The 14,931-nt window shown below is 38.6% G+C and overlaps 1 protein-coding gene across 1 annotated transcript in view; it reads right to left on the bottom strand.

The window, feature by feature from the left end:
- Positions 1-14,931, bottom strand: part of WDR49 (WD repeat domain 49) — a 185,578-nt gene that overhangs the window by 59,608 nt on the left and 111,039 nt on the right. Inside the window, exons 10-14 of the mRNA XM_055569164.1 lie at positions 11,053-11,183; positions 8,910-9,008; positions 7,100-7,264; positions 4,224-4,411; positions 3,264-3,461 (exon numbers count right to left, since the gene is read on the bottom strand). Coding sequence (XP_055425139.1) covers positions 3,264-3,461; positions 4,224-4,411; positions 7,100-7,264; positions 8,910-9,008; positions 11,053-11,183 — 781 coding nt within the window. The remainder of the gene's footprint in view (positions 1-3,263; positions 3,462-4,223; positions 4,412-7,099; positions 7,265-8,909; positions 9,009-11,052; positions 11,184-14,931) is intronic.

Below are 14,931 nucleotides of genomic sequence, written 5' to 3'. Positions count from 1 at the left end.
CTCAGGGAACACAGCCTGTATGATGAGGGAACATTAGGGATCCCCAGCATATCTCACCTGCAACTAATCAACCTTTGCCAGAAGGATTTACAGAGTAGACTGCCTCCAGGGCCCAGGAATATAGTGTCAATGAATGATCAGGTCTCATATAGGATGATAAATAGTAAATTAAATTCAGCCTCAGTGTTCATAAGCAAAAGGGGAAGAAAGATGGGACTACACTGACTTAGAGTAAGCCCATTTTCCATTAAGGGAGTCATAGCAACTCTCAAGGAATGACATATGTTCTTTTCTGAGAGAAGTAAGAAATACGGATCTTATATGAAAACTCATGTTCAAACATGGGAAACTTAAATTTTAAACACTGGGTGAATAAGCTCAATCAAAGTCACTGAGCATCAGCTGAGGAGGGGGCACCAGAACACAAGTTCTGCAGAGCACAACAGTGGTCAGTGCTGTGACGGACACTGAAGAAACACACGAACCATCTCACTTCTTTTTATACCACAATCGTCTGACAGTTTCCTGGGATAAATGTATCTCCACAGATAAAACATCCCCACTCCATCTCTCCAACTCTAGAAATAGACATAGCACACTACTTACGTTTCTAACTTGAAAACCAACCTCAGATCAATAGCTATGTTGTAAAACCGATTCACGGTTTTTAAGGAAAAAAACTTCTTTTATGAAATATACTGAACCACAATTACATGAAATTTTGAATACGTTAATCAAATTGAATGTGATCGGAAGCTGAAGCCTTAATGAAGGAAATTAAAATACATGATTGCCTTTCCTTTGTTTTTATAACTACTAGACCAAAATTAATTCAACTAAAAGACACATGCAACATTCAAATATAGGTCAAAGATCACTATGCTGTACAAATCAAGTTGGATCAGGAAAAAATTGTTCTGACCCTAGTCATATTCACAAATGGAGTCTCTTCTTCTCTAAGTATTTCCATCTGCCTACCATATCTTTCTGTGAAAGCATGCCTCTGCTCAAACTATGAGAAGAACATTCACTGTTGCTTTTTTCCAGTTATCTACTAATTTCCTTTTTCTTCCTCCCCTCCTTTTTATGTCCCTCCCCTCCCACTGCCTCCTCTGGCCCTTGAAACTAGCAGCACCATATCCAAGAGCTTAATAAAAGTGAGCTCTCAAAAAAAAAAAAAAATTAAAGCTCACGCAGAAGGGACTAGAAAACCCAGCTGTCCTCTGTTTTGCCAGCCTTTACTTTCTAAAACTACCCAGGCTCTAGTGGCTCTTTTCCTATCTTGAACAGAAGGGATAAAACCAAACTGAATTTTCAAGGAGGCTTTTTGAGGCTGAAGTCCTTCGAAATACAAAAGACTCTACAAAACAACTAAGGAAAACAACCAAAGGTATACAAATGAACAGTTTTACTAGCATATATTTCTTAATTCTAATAAAATTTCCACACAGGTTGTGCTTTCTGGACACAGTTTTTGTGGCACCCATACCTAGAACAGTCCTATTTCTTGCTTTAGCATCATCTAAGGTCCACGGGGTCCAGAGAGTCAGAAAAAACTGAGCATCTAACACACACACACACACACACACACACACAAGGTACTTATACTGCAGACACCACCTGCCAGATGACTCTTTGTCTCTCTGCACCCCCTTTTACCAGAGCCCATGTGGCATGGCTGTGTAGCAATGTCAGGATTGCAGTAACTTCTAGAGCTGCCAGACAGCTTTTCAACTCCTTTCATGTTCAGAATGCCAGCCATGCCCCACGCTGTCTCTCTCACCACAACTGCCCACACACCCATTTGAGTTCCCACTCAGACACTCTTTTTGCTAAGAAAAGTCTAGCACTTGCCTTATTTACAGAGCAGACGAGGCTGTACAGCTCTTGGCTGTCACGTGGCAACTCCCACATTTCCCAGCCAATCCACCCACCAATTTACCATCATTTTCTGATTTACCACCACCATCCATGTCTTCAAGGGCTGTACGGAGTTGGGGCAGCACAGCTTGACATCCTCAAGCTGACTCCACAAAAGGAACAACAACAGACTTTGTCTTCCAGCATGAAGGGAACCGCCATACTCAGGGCATGAGAGCGTCATCCAAGGCTGCTGACTAGGACTAAGTCAACCAGCCAGACAGAAACTGAAGTTCCAGGGTGAGCTCATACCACCATGTCTGAACAGTACTGGTTGAAACAGAACAAACTGCTACATTGTCCCCCAAACAAAAGGGACTAGGAACCGAGTCCCCGTGAAAACAAATGGAAAAAAGAAATGTGAGACAATAAATATTTTCTTTCTTCCAAGACCTCTGGTTCCATTTTTTGGTAGGCTCATATAAATCAGAGCTTAGTTTCATGGGAGGAAGAAGTTAAAAACATCATGAGCTGTGAAATGACAGCTTGAATTCAAAGCCAAACTATACCACTTATTAGTGTCTGTGACCTCAGCAATTGATTCAAACTCTCTGTGCCTCTGTTTCCTCATATGTAAAATGGGAACAATGAGCATTCCTCCCTAATGGGACAGGCAATTATAAAGATTACATGAAATAACTCATGTAGGGCTTCCACATGGCAGTAGTGGTAAAGCACCCGCCTGCCAATGCAGGAGACATAAGAGATGAGGGTTCAATCCCTGGGTCAGGAAGATCCCCTGGAGCAGGGCATGGCAACCCACTCCAGTATTTTTGCCTGGAGAATTCCACAGACAGAGGAGACTGGCAGGCTACAGTCCATGGAGTCACAAAGAGTCAGCCACGACTGAAGCAACATAGCACACAGAGACCTTAGAAGAGGAAAAACTCAGAAAACATTAATGAATGCGATTTTGGCAGGAATAAATCAGACAATGAACACAAAAGATTTATTTTAATTTTCTGTATTTGATTATTGCCTGATTATTATCTGTCACAGTCATCTGTCTATTTTATAGTAATGCAGTAGAATTATCCACACTGTATTTCTACTGAATTTTGAAACTGAAGAGATCCACTTATTTTGGAGGAGAAATTTCGCTCAGAAATCCGTACATATTTTAAGCTGCTTAGGTCCCCCATCTTTCCATGTCTCTGGTGTCCTCTACTTGATGGAACTGCCATGGTTAATAAGGGAGGCCTGGAGCTATAGATGCAGAAATGGAAGTCAGTTCCTTTATGACTAATGAACTTTACTAGATGATGAGATTCAAATGGAAACCAGGCCAAGTTCATACTAAATGTCAAGTAAATATTAGAATAGTAAAGAAGCAATATTTCTACCTGACCAAAGATCTGAACAGGAACACCACAGACATCAGTCACACAAACGCTGCAGTCTGCAGAGGCAGAGAGAATCAGCGAGCGGCCGCCCAGCTCACACATCTCTAAGGAGCTTATCCAGTCTTCGTGAGGCCGGAACGATCTTATCAGAGCTGGGGCCTGTGTGAGTTTGTTCTTGCTGGAATTAAGACAGTACTCCTGAATGAAAAGACATGCCAGAATTCTAAAATGTCCAAATATGAAATGACTACAGTGATATAACACTTTAAAAAAAAAAAAGTCTGATACAAAAATTGAACAAAGGTGCATTTGGAAACAGCAATCTGTGATACAAATGCAAAAGAATAGCTCATGATAACAGAGGTTAGAAAAATGGTATTCACATTCAAGAAAAGGTTTCTAACTGATTTGACTAACTTGAGAAGTAGACAGAAAGGAAGGATGGAGAATGGAAGGATGGAAAAATATAAGCAGTTAAGTCAGCTATTAGATAAAGTGGATGAACTTTATCATGTATAGGTAGTCACGTATTATACAATTTTATAATATTATTAGAAAATTGAGCAGGTAATCAGTGACACAAAAAATCCCAAACAAACTCAGGATGACAACATTGTTAGATAAAAGGCCAGTACACTACTTAGGTCATGTGTACTATCTCATTTAAAATTAGGCATGTCTGAACTATTTATTCTCAAACAATGCTGTAGAACCATACTAACAATACTGCATTCCTAAATTGGGAGGCTGACCTGACTATATTAATATAGGATTTTAAATATTGAGAAAAATCTGTTTTTCTCCATGAATTAAAGAAGTCTCTGATCAATACATAAGGTTTCTTTAGACTACTGAATGTTTCTTCCTTTATCTAGAAACAGACAAGACCTGATTCATAATTATCTGAAACAAAAGACAATCAAAAATTATAATGATAATGTGAGAATTTTTTCAACATACCTCTATATTCCAGATTTTTAACCACCCCTCCAGATCTCCTGTGGCCAGGTATCGATTTGATTTATCAGTAGACATAATAATAGAACCAACTCCACTATGAGCCAAAAATTCAGCCAAAAGTTGCTTCTTAAATGTATCCCAGAATCTGACATACCCAGATCCTCCACATGATACCAGGTTGGCTCCCCCTAATATATGAGAACACCTAATTAGGAAATTGCAAACACAAGAAACAACTTCCTCCTCAGTTTCCTTGTTGAAAGCATATGGATGTCCGACAGGGGAGTAGCCCTGAGATCAATTCCCAGCACTCTGATTCTCTAAATATACACTGGGAAAAGCCCTATGAAAGCTTCACTGGTTTGTGCTGAGTATTAAGTGAGGTAGGATACGTAAGATGTTCTATAAAATCTAGTTACCACTCCTTCATTCATTATTTTGATATTATTTGGGTTTCAAAATTTTGATAAAATTGATGTTACTTCAGACAAACTTACAAAATATTAATTTCAACATTATGATAATATTCCAATTACAGACAACCCATCTTTCTTAACTCTCCATTGGACACATATACCAAAGTAGTAAAATTCCTCATGCACAGAGCTAGCTATGCATATATGTATAGTTAGAGTAGCACAGCTATGGGCTTCTCTATGCAGCCATATGCTTAGAAATCTACTTATGAGCTTGCTTTTTAATCTTTCATCAAGAATTCATTGCAAGTCCTTATGGAACACTTTTTTGGTTCATAGGCCTAGAACTAACCTTTTCATTTTCCATTTTTATACGCATGTAGAAGTACTTTACCTAAATTATTCTTCTGTGGCAAAGTTCCTATTATTATTTGATAAATCTGTAGATGACTTCCAATTTGCTTCACAAATGAGCTGCCTATTAACAATGATATCTGTTTAAGGTAGAAATAATGGTATGTAGCCGCTTCAGTGGAAACAATTTGGAAATACTGATAACATTAAGAAGAATTAGTGTTGAGGAAATGAGAGCAATTTCAGGATAACAGTTCATTTTGTGAGTGTAGATGCATTCTGGAAAATAGAAAGTTTTAGACTCTAACCATTTCAAGGTCTATTCTAAATTTTCCACAATGATTCTAGAACTCTATAAGGGTATATACCTTTATTGATTTTTAATGCAAAAAAATTTTACATGAAAACCATGCAGATTTTCTATCTTCAAATTGAATATGAGAAAGTGAATATGGAAAACAGGGTTCAGATATGTTTATTTCTTTTTTCAATCATATAATACATATAGATCTAGATTTCTAACATTAAGGAAAAATACTTCTAAAATTAAACAATTATTTTTTCAGAAGAAAAGTATATGCATTGCTTTCGGAAGCAGATTTTTATTTTGGGAAGATGCAGGCTGCATCAATACCACATTTACATCACCACTGAAGACAAAAAGGAAATTAAGCAAATAGTTATTTCATCTATTATAATATCAAATAACTGTGGTAAATCATGTTAGCATGTATCTTAGAAGCAGCTCTAACCAGACTTATTCTGAAAAGGATGCACAGTTGGTATAGACACCCAAAGCATTACCTACTAACCCCCACCAAAAATATTAAGACAAAGAGCAGGCAGTTCTCATGACCTGGGATCAGCAATTAGCAGCAGCCATTTCAAATTTCACTATAGTTTCCAATCTCCAAGTTTCTCACTGTTTTCTCCTAGCCCATGTTGATAACATGTGCCAGTGCGGTCATCTCAGATGCAACTCTTGTACCCCATGTAGGCTTTGGCTCATGTATTTGGAGCATATTTCATGCTGTGCCCTGTGCTTGTGTACTTAGTTGCTCAGTCGTGTCCAGCTCTTTGCAACCCTATGGACTGGAGCTCACCAGGCTTCTCTACCCATGGGATTTCCCAGACAAGAATAATGGAGTGAGTAGCCATTCCCTTCTCCAGGGGTCAACCTAGGGATCGAACCCTGATCTCCTGAATTGCAGGTGGATTCTTTACCATCTCAGCCACCAGGGAAGCCCATGCTGAGCCCTATACCTAACAAATCTCTATGCCATGGCTAGATTCAGTTCAGTTTAGTCACTCAGTCATGTCTGACTCTTTGCAATCCCATGGACTGCAGCACGCCAGGCTTCCCTGTCCATCACCAACTCCCAGAGTTTGCTCAATCATGTCCATTGAGTCAGTGATGCCATCTAACCATCTCATCCTCTGTCATCCCCTTCTCCTCCCACCTTTAATCTTTCCCAGCATCAGGGTCTTTTCTAAGGAGTCAGTTCTTTGCATCAGGTGGCCAAAGTATTGGAGCTTCAGCTTCAACAGCAGTCTTTCCAACGAATAGGCAGGGTTGATTTCCTTTAGGATGGACTGGTTTGATCTCCTTGCAGTCCAAGAGACTCTCAAGAGTCTTCTTCAACACCACAGTTCAAAAGCATCAATTCTTCGGCACTCAGCTGTCTTTATGGTCCAACTCTCACATCTATACGTGACTACTGGAAAAACTATAGTTTTGACTATATAGACCTTTGTCAGCAAAGTAACATCTCTGCTTTTTAATATGCTGTCTAGGTTTGTCATAGCTTTTCTTCATTTCTGATTGTTGCCCAGAGTTTTTGTCTCTCTGATCCTGACATACACCACATGGTATAAATTCCTGGCAGAGTCTGGTCTAGCTTCTGCTCCTGGACCCATCCTCCTGAGCCTTAACCTTGCTGGCCGTGGCCTGTGACTTCTGTAATCTGGTCCTAACTGTTTGCTAGATGCAGTCAAACTCTACAAGACCTAGATCAAATTAGACTGAACTTTCTTTATGGTTCCCTGTCCCAACATTTTACAATGTATCAAAGCAGTCTATAGTCAAAATATAAATATATATTTTACCTGTCCCTGTGATGTTTTTTCTTGCTTCAAGGAAGCAAAGCCTCATAACAGCATGATTGCACTCAGTGTCCATCTCAAAGGAACAGGCTCCCAGGGTAGCCTGGTCATAGGTGGAGTGGGTAGAGGGGCTCCTCCCAGCACCAGGAAGCTTTTGAGGCCCTGCATCTGAGATGGAGACAAGCCAGCTGACTTAATGAATAGAAGCATCTGCTCTTCAAACACTTATGAAAAACAACAGGCCACCCCCATCACAGTCTCTGATGACTCAGGCAAGTCTTACAATGGGCTTCCAGTCAACATCCATGGAGCCCCCTGCAGTTCACTTTCTCAACCTCAACTTCACAGACTGTTTGATCCCATTTTTGTTTCTCATACTCCATATAAGTTTACTGTGTTTTCCCTTGATATGAATTAATAGGGACTTCATTTTGTAGTCCCTGATAACATCTTAGAGATACTGATATGTTCAAGACAAATGTGATCCTAATATCATGCCATTTTCAACTTATTAATAATTAATATTAAGCTTGTAAATAATTTAATGAACTTGAGATATAATGACTATGTATTTAAATCATTTTTAAGCAATATTATTTGTTAGTGAGTTACCCTGAAAAGGATATCCTTAATGGTACTTCCATGATCTAATGATACCATCGTCATGTCACACTAATAAAAGCTGGGGATATTCATCTCAGAATCTATAAATAGTCTGAACATACTTATGAAAAATGTATACAGAGGTATCTTCAAACATTCAAAGCCAGAAATCTACAGCAATGTTTCTTGTGTCTTTTAAAAATTTGACATTATCTGCTTTTCTTTTCTATTTGTCTCTCTGTGTTTTTAATCACAGCCACAATTAAGTCTGCTGTGAGAACAAGACTATTCCCCTGAGGGCCAGTGCGGCAAAGAGGCAGAATTCCACTTTCTCCATGGAGGATTCAAATGAACCCTAATGATGAGCTCTTTGTATTGAAAATATAAAGCAAGTCAGAGTTTCATGCCTGCAGCCAAGTAAACTCCAAATTTCTTGTTAGTTTTCTTCCTCCTAACAAATTACTCCCTCAGCTTTTCACACACACACACACACACACGTGCACGCGCGTGCAAAACTGTATCTGATGACCAGTCCTTTCCTAATCTAATTCAGTCTCTGTGAGTTTATCCAGTTGATACAACAGAACCTCACTGGGACATGAGGTATGACATATTCATTACCCAAATAAATTAGTCTAAGGAAAAACCTTTAGTATCTAAGGAAACTAAAATAAAATGTGAGAGGCAATTGTCAAGACATTTTGCTTAAGCATAAAATATTCATCTGCTCTGCTAAACTTCCATAAAATACAATATAATTCCATCTAATGCTCCACACAGGTTTCTAAAGCAAGAAATAATTTAAGATTTCCAGGTGGCATAATATTTAATACAAGCTCTAGACTAAGCCTGAGCAGCCTATCAAGTGAACACAAGTTCCCATTTTCCTACCAAGGAGTACCCAAGGTTCATTCAAAGGCAATTTGGCGAGGTTTATTGGCAAAAAATAAACTAGATAAAAATGAGAGTCCTGTTCCCCGCTGTCAGTAATTCAGAAACGCTGATGTAGCATAAGGAAAAGGAACAGCAAGCCATGGAGAATTTGCTAAGCCAAGTAAATCTCAAGGTTCTTTTTAGTCACTTTGACAAGACAACGGTATCACTAATCCCTTGCGCTTACAGCCAATCATCTATAATTCAGAAGCAAGCTGCAGCAGGCCCATGCACAAACAACCAGGCCACATTATTTTAGTTTCAAACTTGCACTCACCCGATTTTGATTTTAGCAGCCTCTGATAATCAGGGTGAAGGACATAGTGAGCATTTTCTGTACTGTTGTTCCACAGAACAATTTCTCCATCATAACTCCCTACAGGAGCCAAGACAGAGAATGGAAATTACCAGAAAGTTAGATAGAAAATACGAGCAACAACAATTAGAAGAAATCATTATCATAATAACTTACATGGAATCTGGCACTTTGTAAGTTTTCTCTATATATTTGGAGACATGAATGAATAGTAATTACTACTGTTTTTACTAAACTTTAGAAATTGGAAACTTCACAAAATACCATTCAGTAAGTTTGATAGAGATTATTGTTATATCTTTTTTTATTTTGTGGTAAGAAAGCATTCAGAATAAAGGCTTTGTACTTCATCAATTTGAGTCCTGGTTCTACCACCTACCAGCTGTGTAACCTTGGCAAGTTATTTAACTTTACTTGATGCCACAAGTTCCTCACCTAAAAAATGGGTTAATAAAGTTTTTTGTCTGATAAATGAATTTATGCTCTGAAGAATGAAAAGCACCTACTGCCTAGAATATTACAAATACTGAAATAGTAATAATAACTACTATATTATTGGTTTATTATTGAGGGCAAACGAATCTTCCTTCTAAGTTTTGTTTCCTACATCTGTTCTTTTGTTGTGTGTGTTCTGTTTATTTTTTCTCTTTTATGTTCTTTATTGAATGTTGCTTTCTTCAATCCTAGAACTTTCCCTACACAAGTCTTTTCATACTGTTCCATGCAGAAAACATAGAAAAGTCCAAACAGTGAGGCTAAGTCTGACCAAGCTGGTTTTAGAAGGAGCAGTGCATACCCAGACCACTGTTCTCAGCAGCCCCGTGAGAAGAGCTCCCTAGTGAGCAGAGGGCCAACATCAAGAGGAGAGCAAAAGACAAGAGCTGAGTGGTATGTACTGATGGTGTCCTTCTTGGGATTTGGAAAGAGAAGAGAGTAATGCCTACTGCACTCTGTATTGTCCTAGAGAGGCAACCTGTGTAACTCACAAACTGGCCAAAGATGATAAGCTTCCACGGGCTAGCTGTTCATGGGAACATCCACCTTCTCTTAACATTTTAAAATGCTTCACTTGCAAAGTGTTTGACCGAGCATGTTCACATAGGATTGAAGGAATGAAAGTGAATGAAGAGATCCTTTATTCCCCAGTTAAAATGGTATTTTATGACACTTCAATATCAACTACACAGAGATATTGTTTTAATCACATTTCAGTATATGGTACGTGCTGCAGGGTAGACATCCAGCAGCTATAGAGCAAATTCAACTGCAGAGTTGGCCCTCCTGGAACTTCTGAAAACAAAATTCTAAGTGTAGATGAAGCAGGAAACCTCATATGATAACACTTTATAGATATCCAAGCTCTTTTCCTGTAATTTTTCATTCCTCTTAATTAATGACATTTTTGGTCCTATAAAACAAATCAGGCTGTCAAAATATGGACTTTATAATTTCATGGTGCAATCTGTCTTTATAAATTGTTTTCTTTGGTTGGAAATAATTCAACAATTTCTGATCCTCTTTAATATGCCACATCAAAGTATGCCCATGGATCCTGTCAAGAGCTTGGATTTATAGACTTTTTGTGAGACCAGTCGTTAACCAACATTACTTAGAGTAAACTGTGCCCAGAGGGTGTTCCTGTTATGAAACATCTGAGTGCTTCAGAAATGTGATTTGTACCCAACAACCCTGAGGTTGCTCCTCAGAAAAGGACAATGAAAATGAAAGCTAGTATTTACTGATGGGATTATTGTAAGCACTGGATTAAACCCATACACAGATTATCTTATGTGATCCTCACTATAAACCAACATGCTGGTAAATTATTATTTGCCAGAGAAAATGGTATTTTAGAGTCAAAATAACTTGCTCAATATGAGGTAGTGGCAAGTTGTAGAACCAGGATCTGAAGCCCGGTAGCCAGGCTTCAGAACTGATGTTTGTAACCACTGTTATACAGCCCTAGAAATAAGGACCAGATTTAGTTTAAAGTACAAGGACAGCTTCTTTAAGAAACCTGTTCATTTTGTAGTTGAGAGAAGGCTTTTTAAAAGTGAGGCAAAGGAAACTATACCACTGATTGTCAAGTGAACATTCAAGTAACCTGTAACAAGAGTTTGTGGAGGTGAAAATGCAGCACATAATATATCATCATGGTGTTGAATTCCTCCCTTCCATTCTTCAGGCTGGATGGAAAACTGATTGAAGTTCTGAGATCGAAACACAGTAATAGACCTAGTGAAAAAAGGATATAGCATTTAGCCGTGGAAATAAAAGTGATATAGATATGGAGTAGCCATTCCACAGTTGAATAGCGTGATTTGAGAAGTCTAAAAGATGATGCTGGGGACCTCCATGGTGGTCCAGTGGTTAAGACTCCACACTCCCAATGCAGAGGGCCTGGGTTCCATTCCTGGTCAGTGAACTGGATTCCACATGTTGCAACTAAAGAATTTGCCTGCTTCAACTAAAAAATATCCCATGTGCCACAACAAAGATCGAATATCCTGCAACTAAGATCTGGCACAGCCAAATAAATAAATATTTTTTTAAATAAAAAAAGATGATGCTATCCAAAACTTTATCCCTACTTGTCATCCATAATGCTAAATCCCAACACTGAACTTCCTTTTGAAGTCTCTCTTAAATTCCCTGGTAAATTATGAATATCAGAAGGTTAATCTTCCTTTCCCAATCATTAATACCAAACATGTGTGCATTTATCAGATTAATCATCCACCACCAAGACCCTAAAAACAAAATGTCTCCAAAGTGGAACCACTAAGAATTTCGTGGCAGTAACAATACAAAAGAGTAAAGTCTGTGAACAAATTAATATTGGGTAGTTTAGACAAAATCATTAAAGTTTCTTTTTATCAGTTCATCCAGGATATTTAACATGTTTATATTCCCTGTGGTGCTTTCCAGACTTACTTGACCACAGAGTCCTTTCTCATACGGCATCTTGAGGAACTGTTTGTGGAACACTTGAAAATGCAGCTTCAAAGGAATGGGATGGAGGACAGAGATGTTTTCAACAGAAATAGTTTTTTAACGGTCAGTATCCTGAGGCATTACTGGTGAATTTGAGGACAGATCAGAAAGGACAGAGAATGAAATGCCTGATGCCTGGTGAGGAGAGGAGGAGCTTAAAAATTACATACTGGTGGCATCAAGTTATAGGACCACCCTGTTTCCTCTTGACTGAACTCTGGCTACCAGCCTCTGGCAAACCTCTCCCCACGTCTAGAGCCACACTCACTTCAAAGGGGCATTTGTAACCCCAGGCTTGGTGTCTCCACCCACATTCTCTCTTCACTTTTCTGAAACCTTGCTTCTGTTTCACTCACACTAAAGGTCTCCAATTGCCCTACCAACTCCTCACCCTCTGATGGATGAGTTTGTTCTGGAAACTCTTCTGTTGCCAAATGCCCTGCTTCTCTTCCTGTTCCCTGACCTTTCGATCCTTGTACTCTGTTCCCCCTTCCTTCTCGTTCACCTTTCGATATGGACACTGTTGACCATCATTCCTCCATTCCCCTCTCTCTGATCAAAAGGGTTTGTGCAGGGGTTTTGTATACCATCAATTTTTGTATTGGTTTTTGTATTATTTTTGAACTGGTTTTTGTAATATTTTTGTATTGGGTTTTATATTCACCACCAGTGAATTTCCAGTTCACTTCTATACGCGTGGCTCTTAAATCTATCTTCATTCATGACTTTTTCCAGTGTTGAGTTGTTCTCACTTGACAACTGACAGTTCCATTATATAGTTTCCGTCAGCTAATATCAAAAATCTAAAATTTCTACCTTCCCTCCACAGGAGGACTCACTAAATTCTCAAAATTGGTTAATAGACCAGAATTTCAAATTCCTGCTTGTCTTTCTCTTCCTTAGTCAAATAAAATCCTCAGATTCTGCTTCTGTGATGTTATATATTCATTCCTTCTTTTTTATTTTGAATAATCAATGACAGCTTCCTAGCTTAGCACTCACTAGCTCAAGGCTGAACAATTGTAAAGGACTCTTAACAAATTTCACTGTCTCTAGGCTACCCACCTGTGGTACATCCTTCATCCTGCTAACAGATTAATCATTTCATTCAGGAGCTCTTGATATACATTCATTCTACAAACATTTCTTGTTTTCTCCATGAAAGTCCCTGCTCATGGTGCTGTAGGGAACAGAACCTACAGAGCCTAACCCTATAGATGGGTAAGATTTGAAGAGGAAGTCACTCCAAGCAGTGCGGGGAAACAGCATAATCAAAAAGATAAGGCTAATACCCTGTTAAAAAATATTTCTTAGTTTTTCCATTTCTTACATGACAAAAATCAAATGTCTGGACCTATTATTTGAGACCCAATAATACTTGGATCCAATCAACTCTTTTAGAATTTTTCCCTTTATTCTTCTGTCCTTGGTTTTCAGAGTAAAATGTGAATGTACAGTTAAATGTTTGACAGGGCTACTGGAAACCACAGGTAGAACTGACACACCTTCCTAAGTGTTCATTTTACTCAAAGAGTTTGGGAGAAAATATTTTTATATTAAAATAAGGATACATGAATAAATGCAATAGAAAGCAAAATTTGCCTGGATTTTATAGATAGAATACAGGGTTTCAAATAGATTCTCTCCTTGCAGGAGCTATTTTAAGCTGTTAGGAGTATCTAGAGGTTGTTTCTGAAGCACATCTCATGTTCAAGCCAATCAGTACTCATGTGTGTTTGTGCGTGTGTATGTGTGTGCATTTAGTTGCTCTGCCGTGTCTGACTCTCTGCAACCCCGTGGACTGTATCCCACCACACTCCTCTGTCCATGGGATTTTCCAGACAAAACTGCTGGAGCGGGTTGCCATTTCCTCCTCTGGGGATCTTCCCAATCCAGGAATTGAACCTGCATCTCCTGCATCTTGGGCATTGGCAGGTGAATTCATTACCACCTGTGCCACTCGAGAAGACCTAAGCAATATTCTTACTGCTCTCTAAATATGCTTTGCATTTCTAACTGCTTTGTTTTTATTCACAGTGGGATCTTCCATCCCTCTGTGGATTTCCTTCCACACACATACCCACACTACCTGTCTATACACCCATTCATTAAGTCCTATCTTGTTCTGTAGGCTTCCTTAATAGTTCAGTTCAGTTCAGTCGCTCAGTCGTGTCCAACTCTTTGCAACCCCATGAATCACAGCACGCCAGGCCTCCCTGTCCATCACCAACTCCCGGAGTTCACTCAGACTCACGTCCATCGAGTCAGTGATGCCATCCAGACATCTCATCCTCTGTCATCCCCTTCTCCTCCTGCCTCCAATCCCTCCCAGCATCAGAGTCTTTTCCAATGAGTCTATAACTAGTGTTGAAAGAAATATATCCCCCTTCTGATCTCTTACATAATTTACATTTTACTCACAACATTTAATTCATATTATATAGTCTCTGCTCCTCTGCTATAATGTAAGTTCACAGAAAACAGGGATCGTTTTATTTTTATTCTACAACCTTATCATAGTGACCTACACATATTGAATATTCAATAAATATTTTCAAATGATCGGATGAAAAATTCTCTGCTCAGATGTTATCTCCTTGGGGAAACCCTTCCTGACCACCCAAGCTAAAGACTCCCTTGAGTCTCTCATTCCTCACCTACATCATTTTGATTACATTATCATTATGTGATATTGGGATCTATATCTATTTGTCTGATTCTTTTCTGTCTTTCCTACCATAAGTAAGCTCTAGGAGAGCAAAGCTTTTGTTTTTCCTCTCAGCATCAGTGAGATGCCCAAAATAGTACCTAGAAAATAATAGGCATTTCATAAAAATTTGCTGAATCAATATATGAATTATTCTACTTTTTAAATCAATAATCTAATATCAATGTTTGAGGTTTAAAAATAAAATAAAATTTAAAAAATATCAAAAAATAATAATAATAATATTAATACAAGGCTTAGCAAGACAAGACAGTATAAGTA

The sequence above is a fragment of the Bubalus kerabau genome, chromosome 2 (genome assembly GCF_029407905.1).
Source record: "Bubalus kerabau isolate K-KA32 ecotype Philippines breed swamp buffalo chromosome 2, PCC_UOA_SB_1v2, whole genome shotgun sequence".
Taxonomy (NCBI): domain Eukaryota; kingdom Metazoa; phylum Chordata; class Mammalia; order Artiodactyla; family Bovidae; genus Bubalus; species Bubalus kerabau.
Note: the sequence above shows the minus strand (reverse complement) of the source record. Positions and strands in the feature narration are given on the sequence as shown.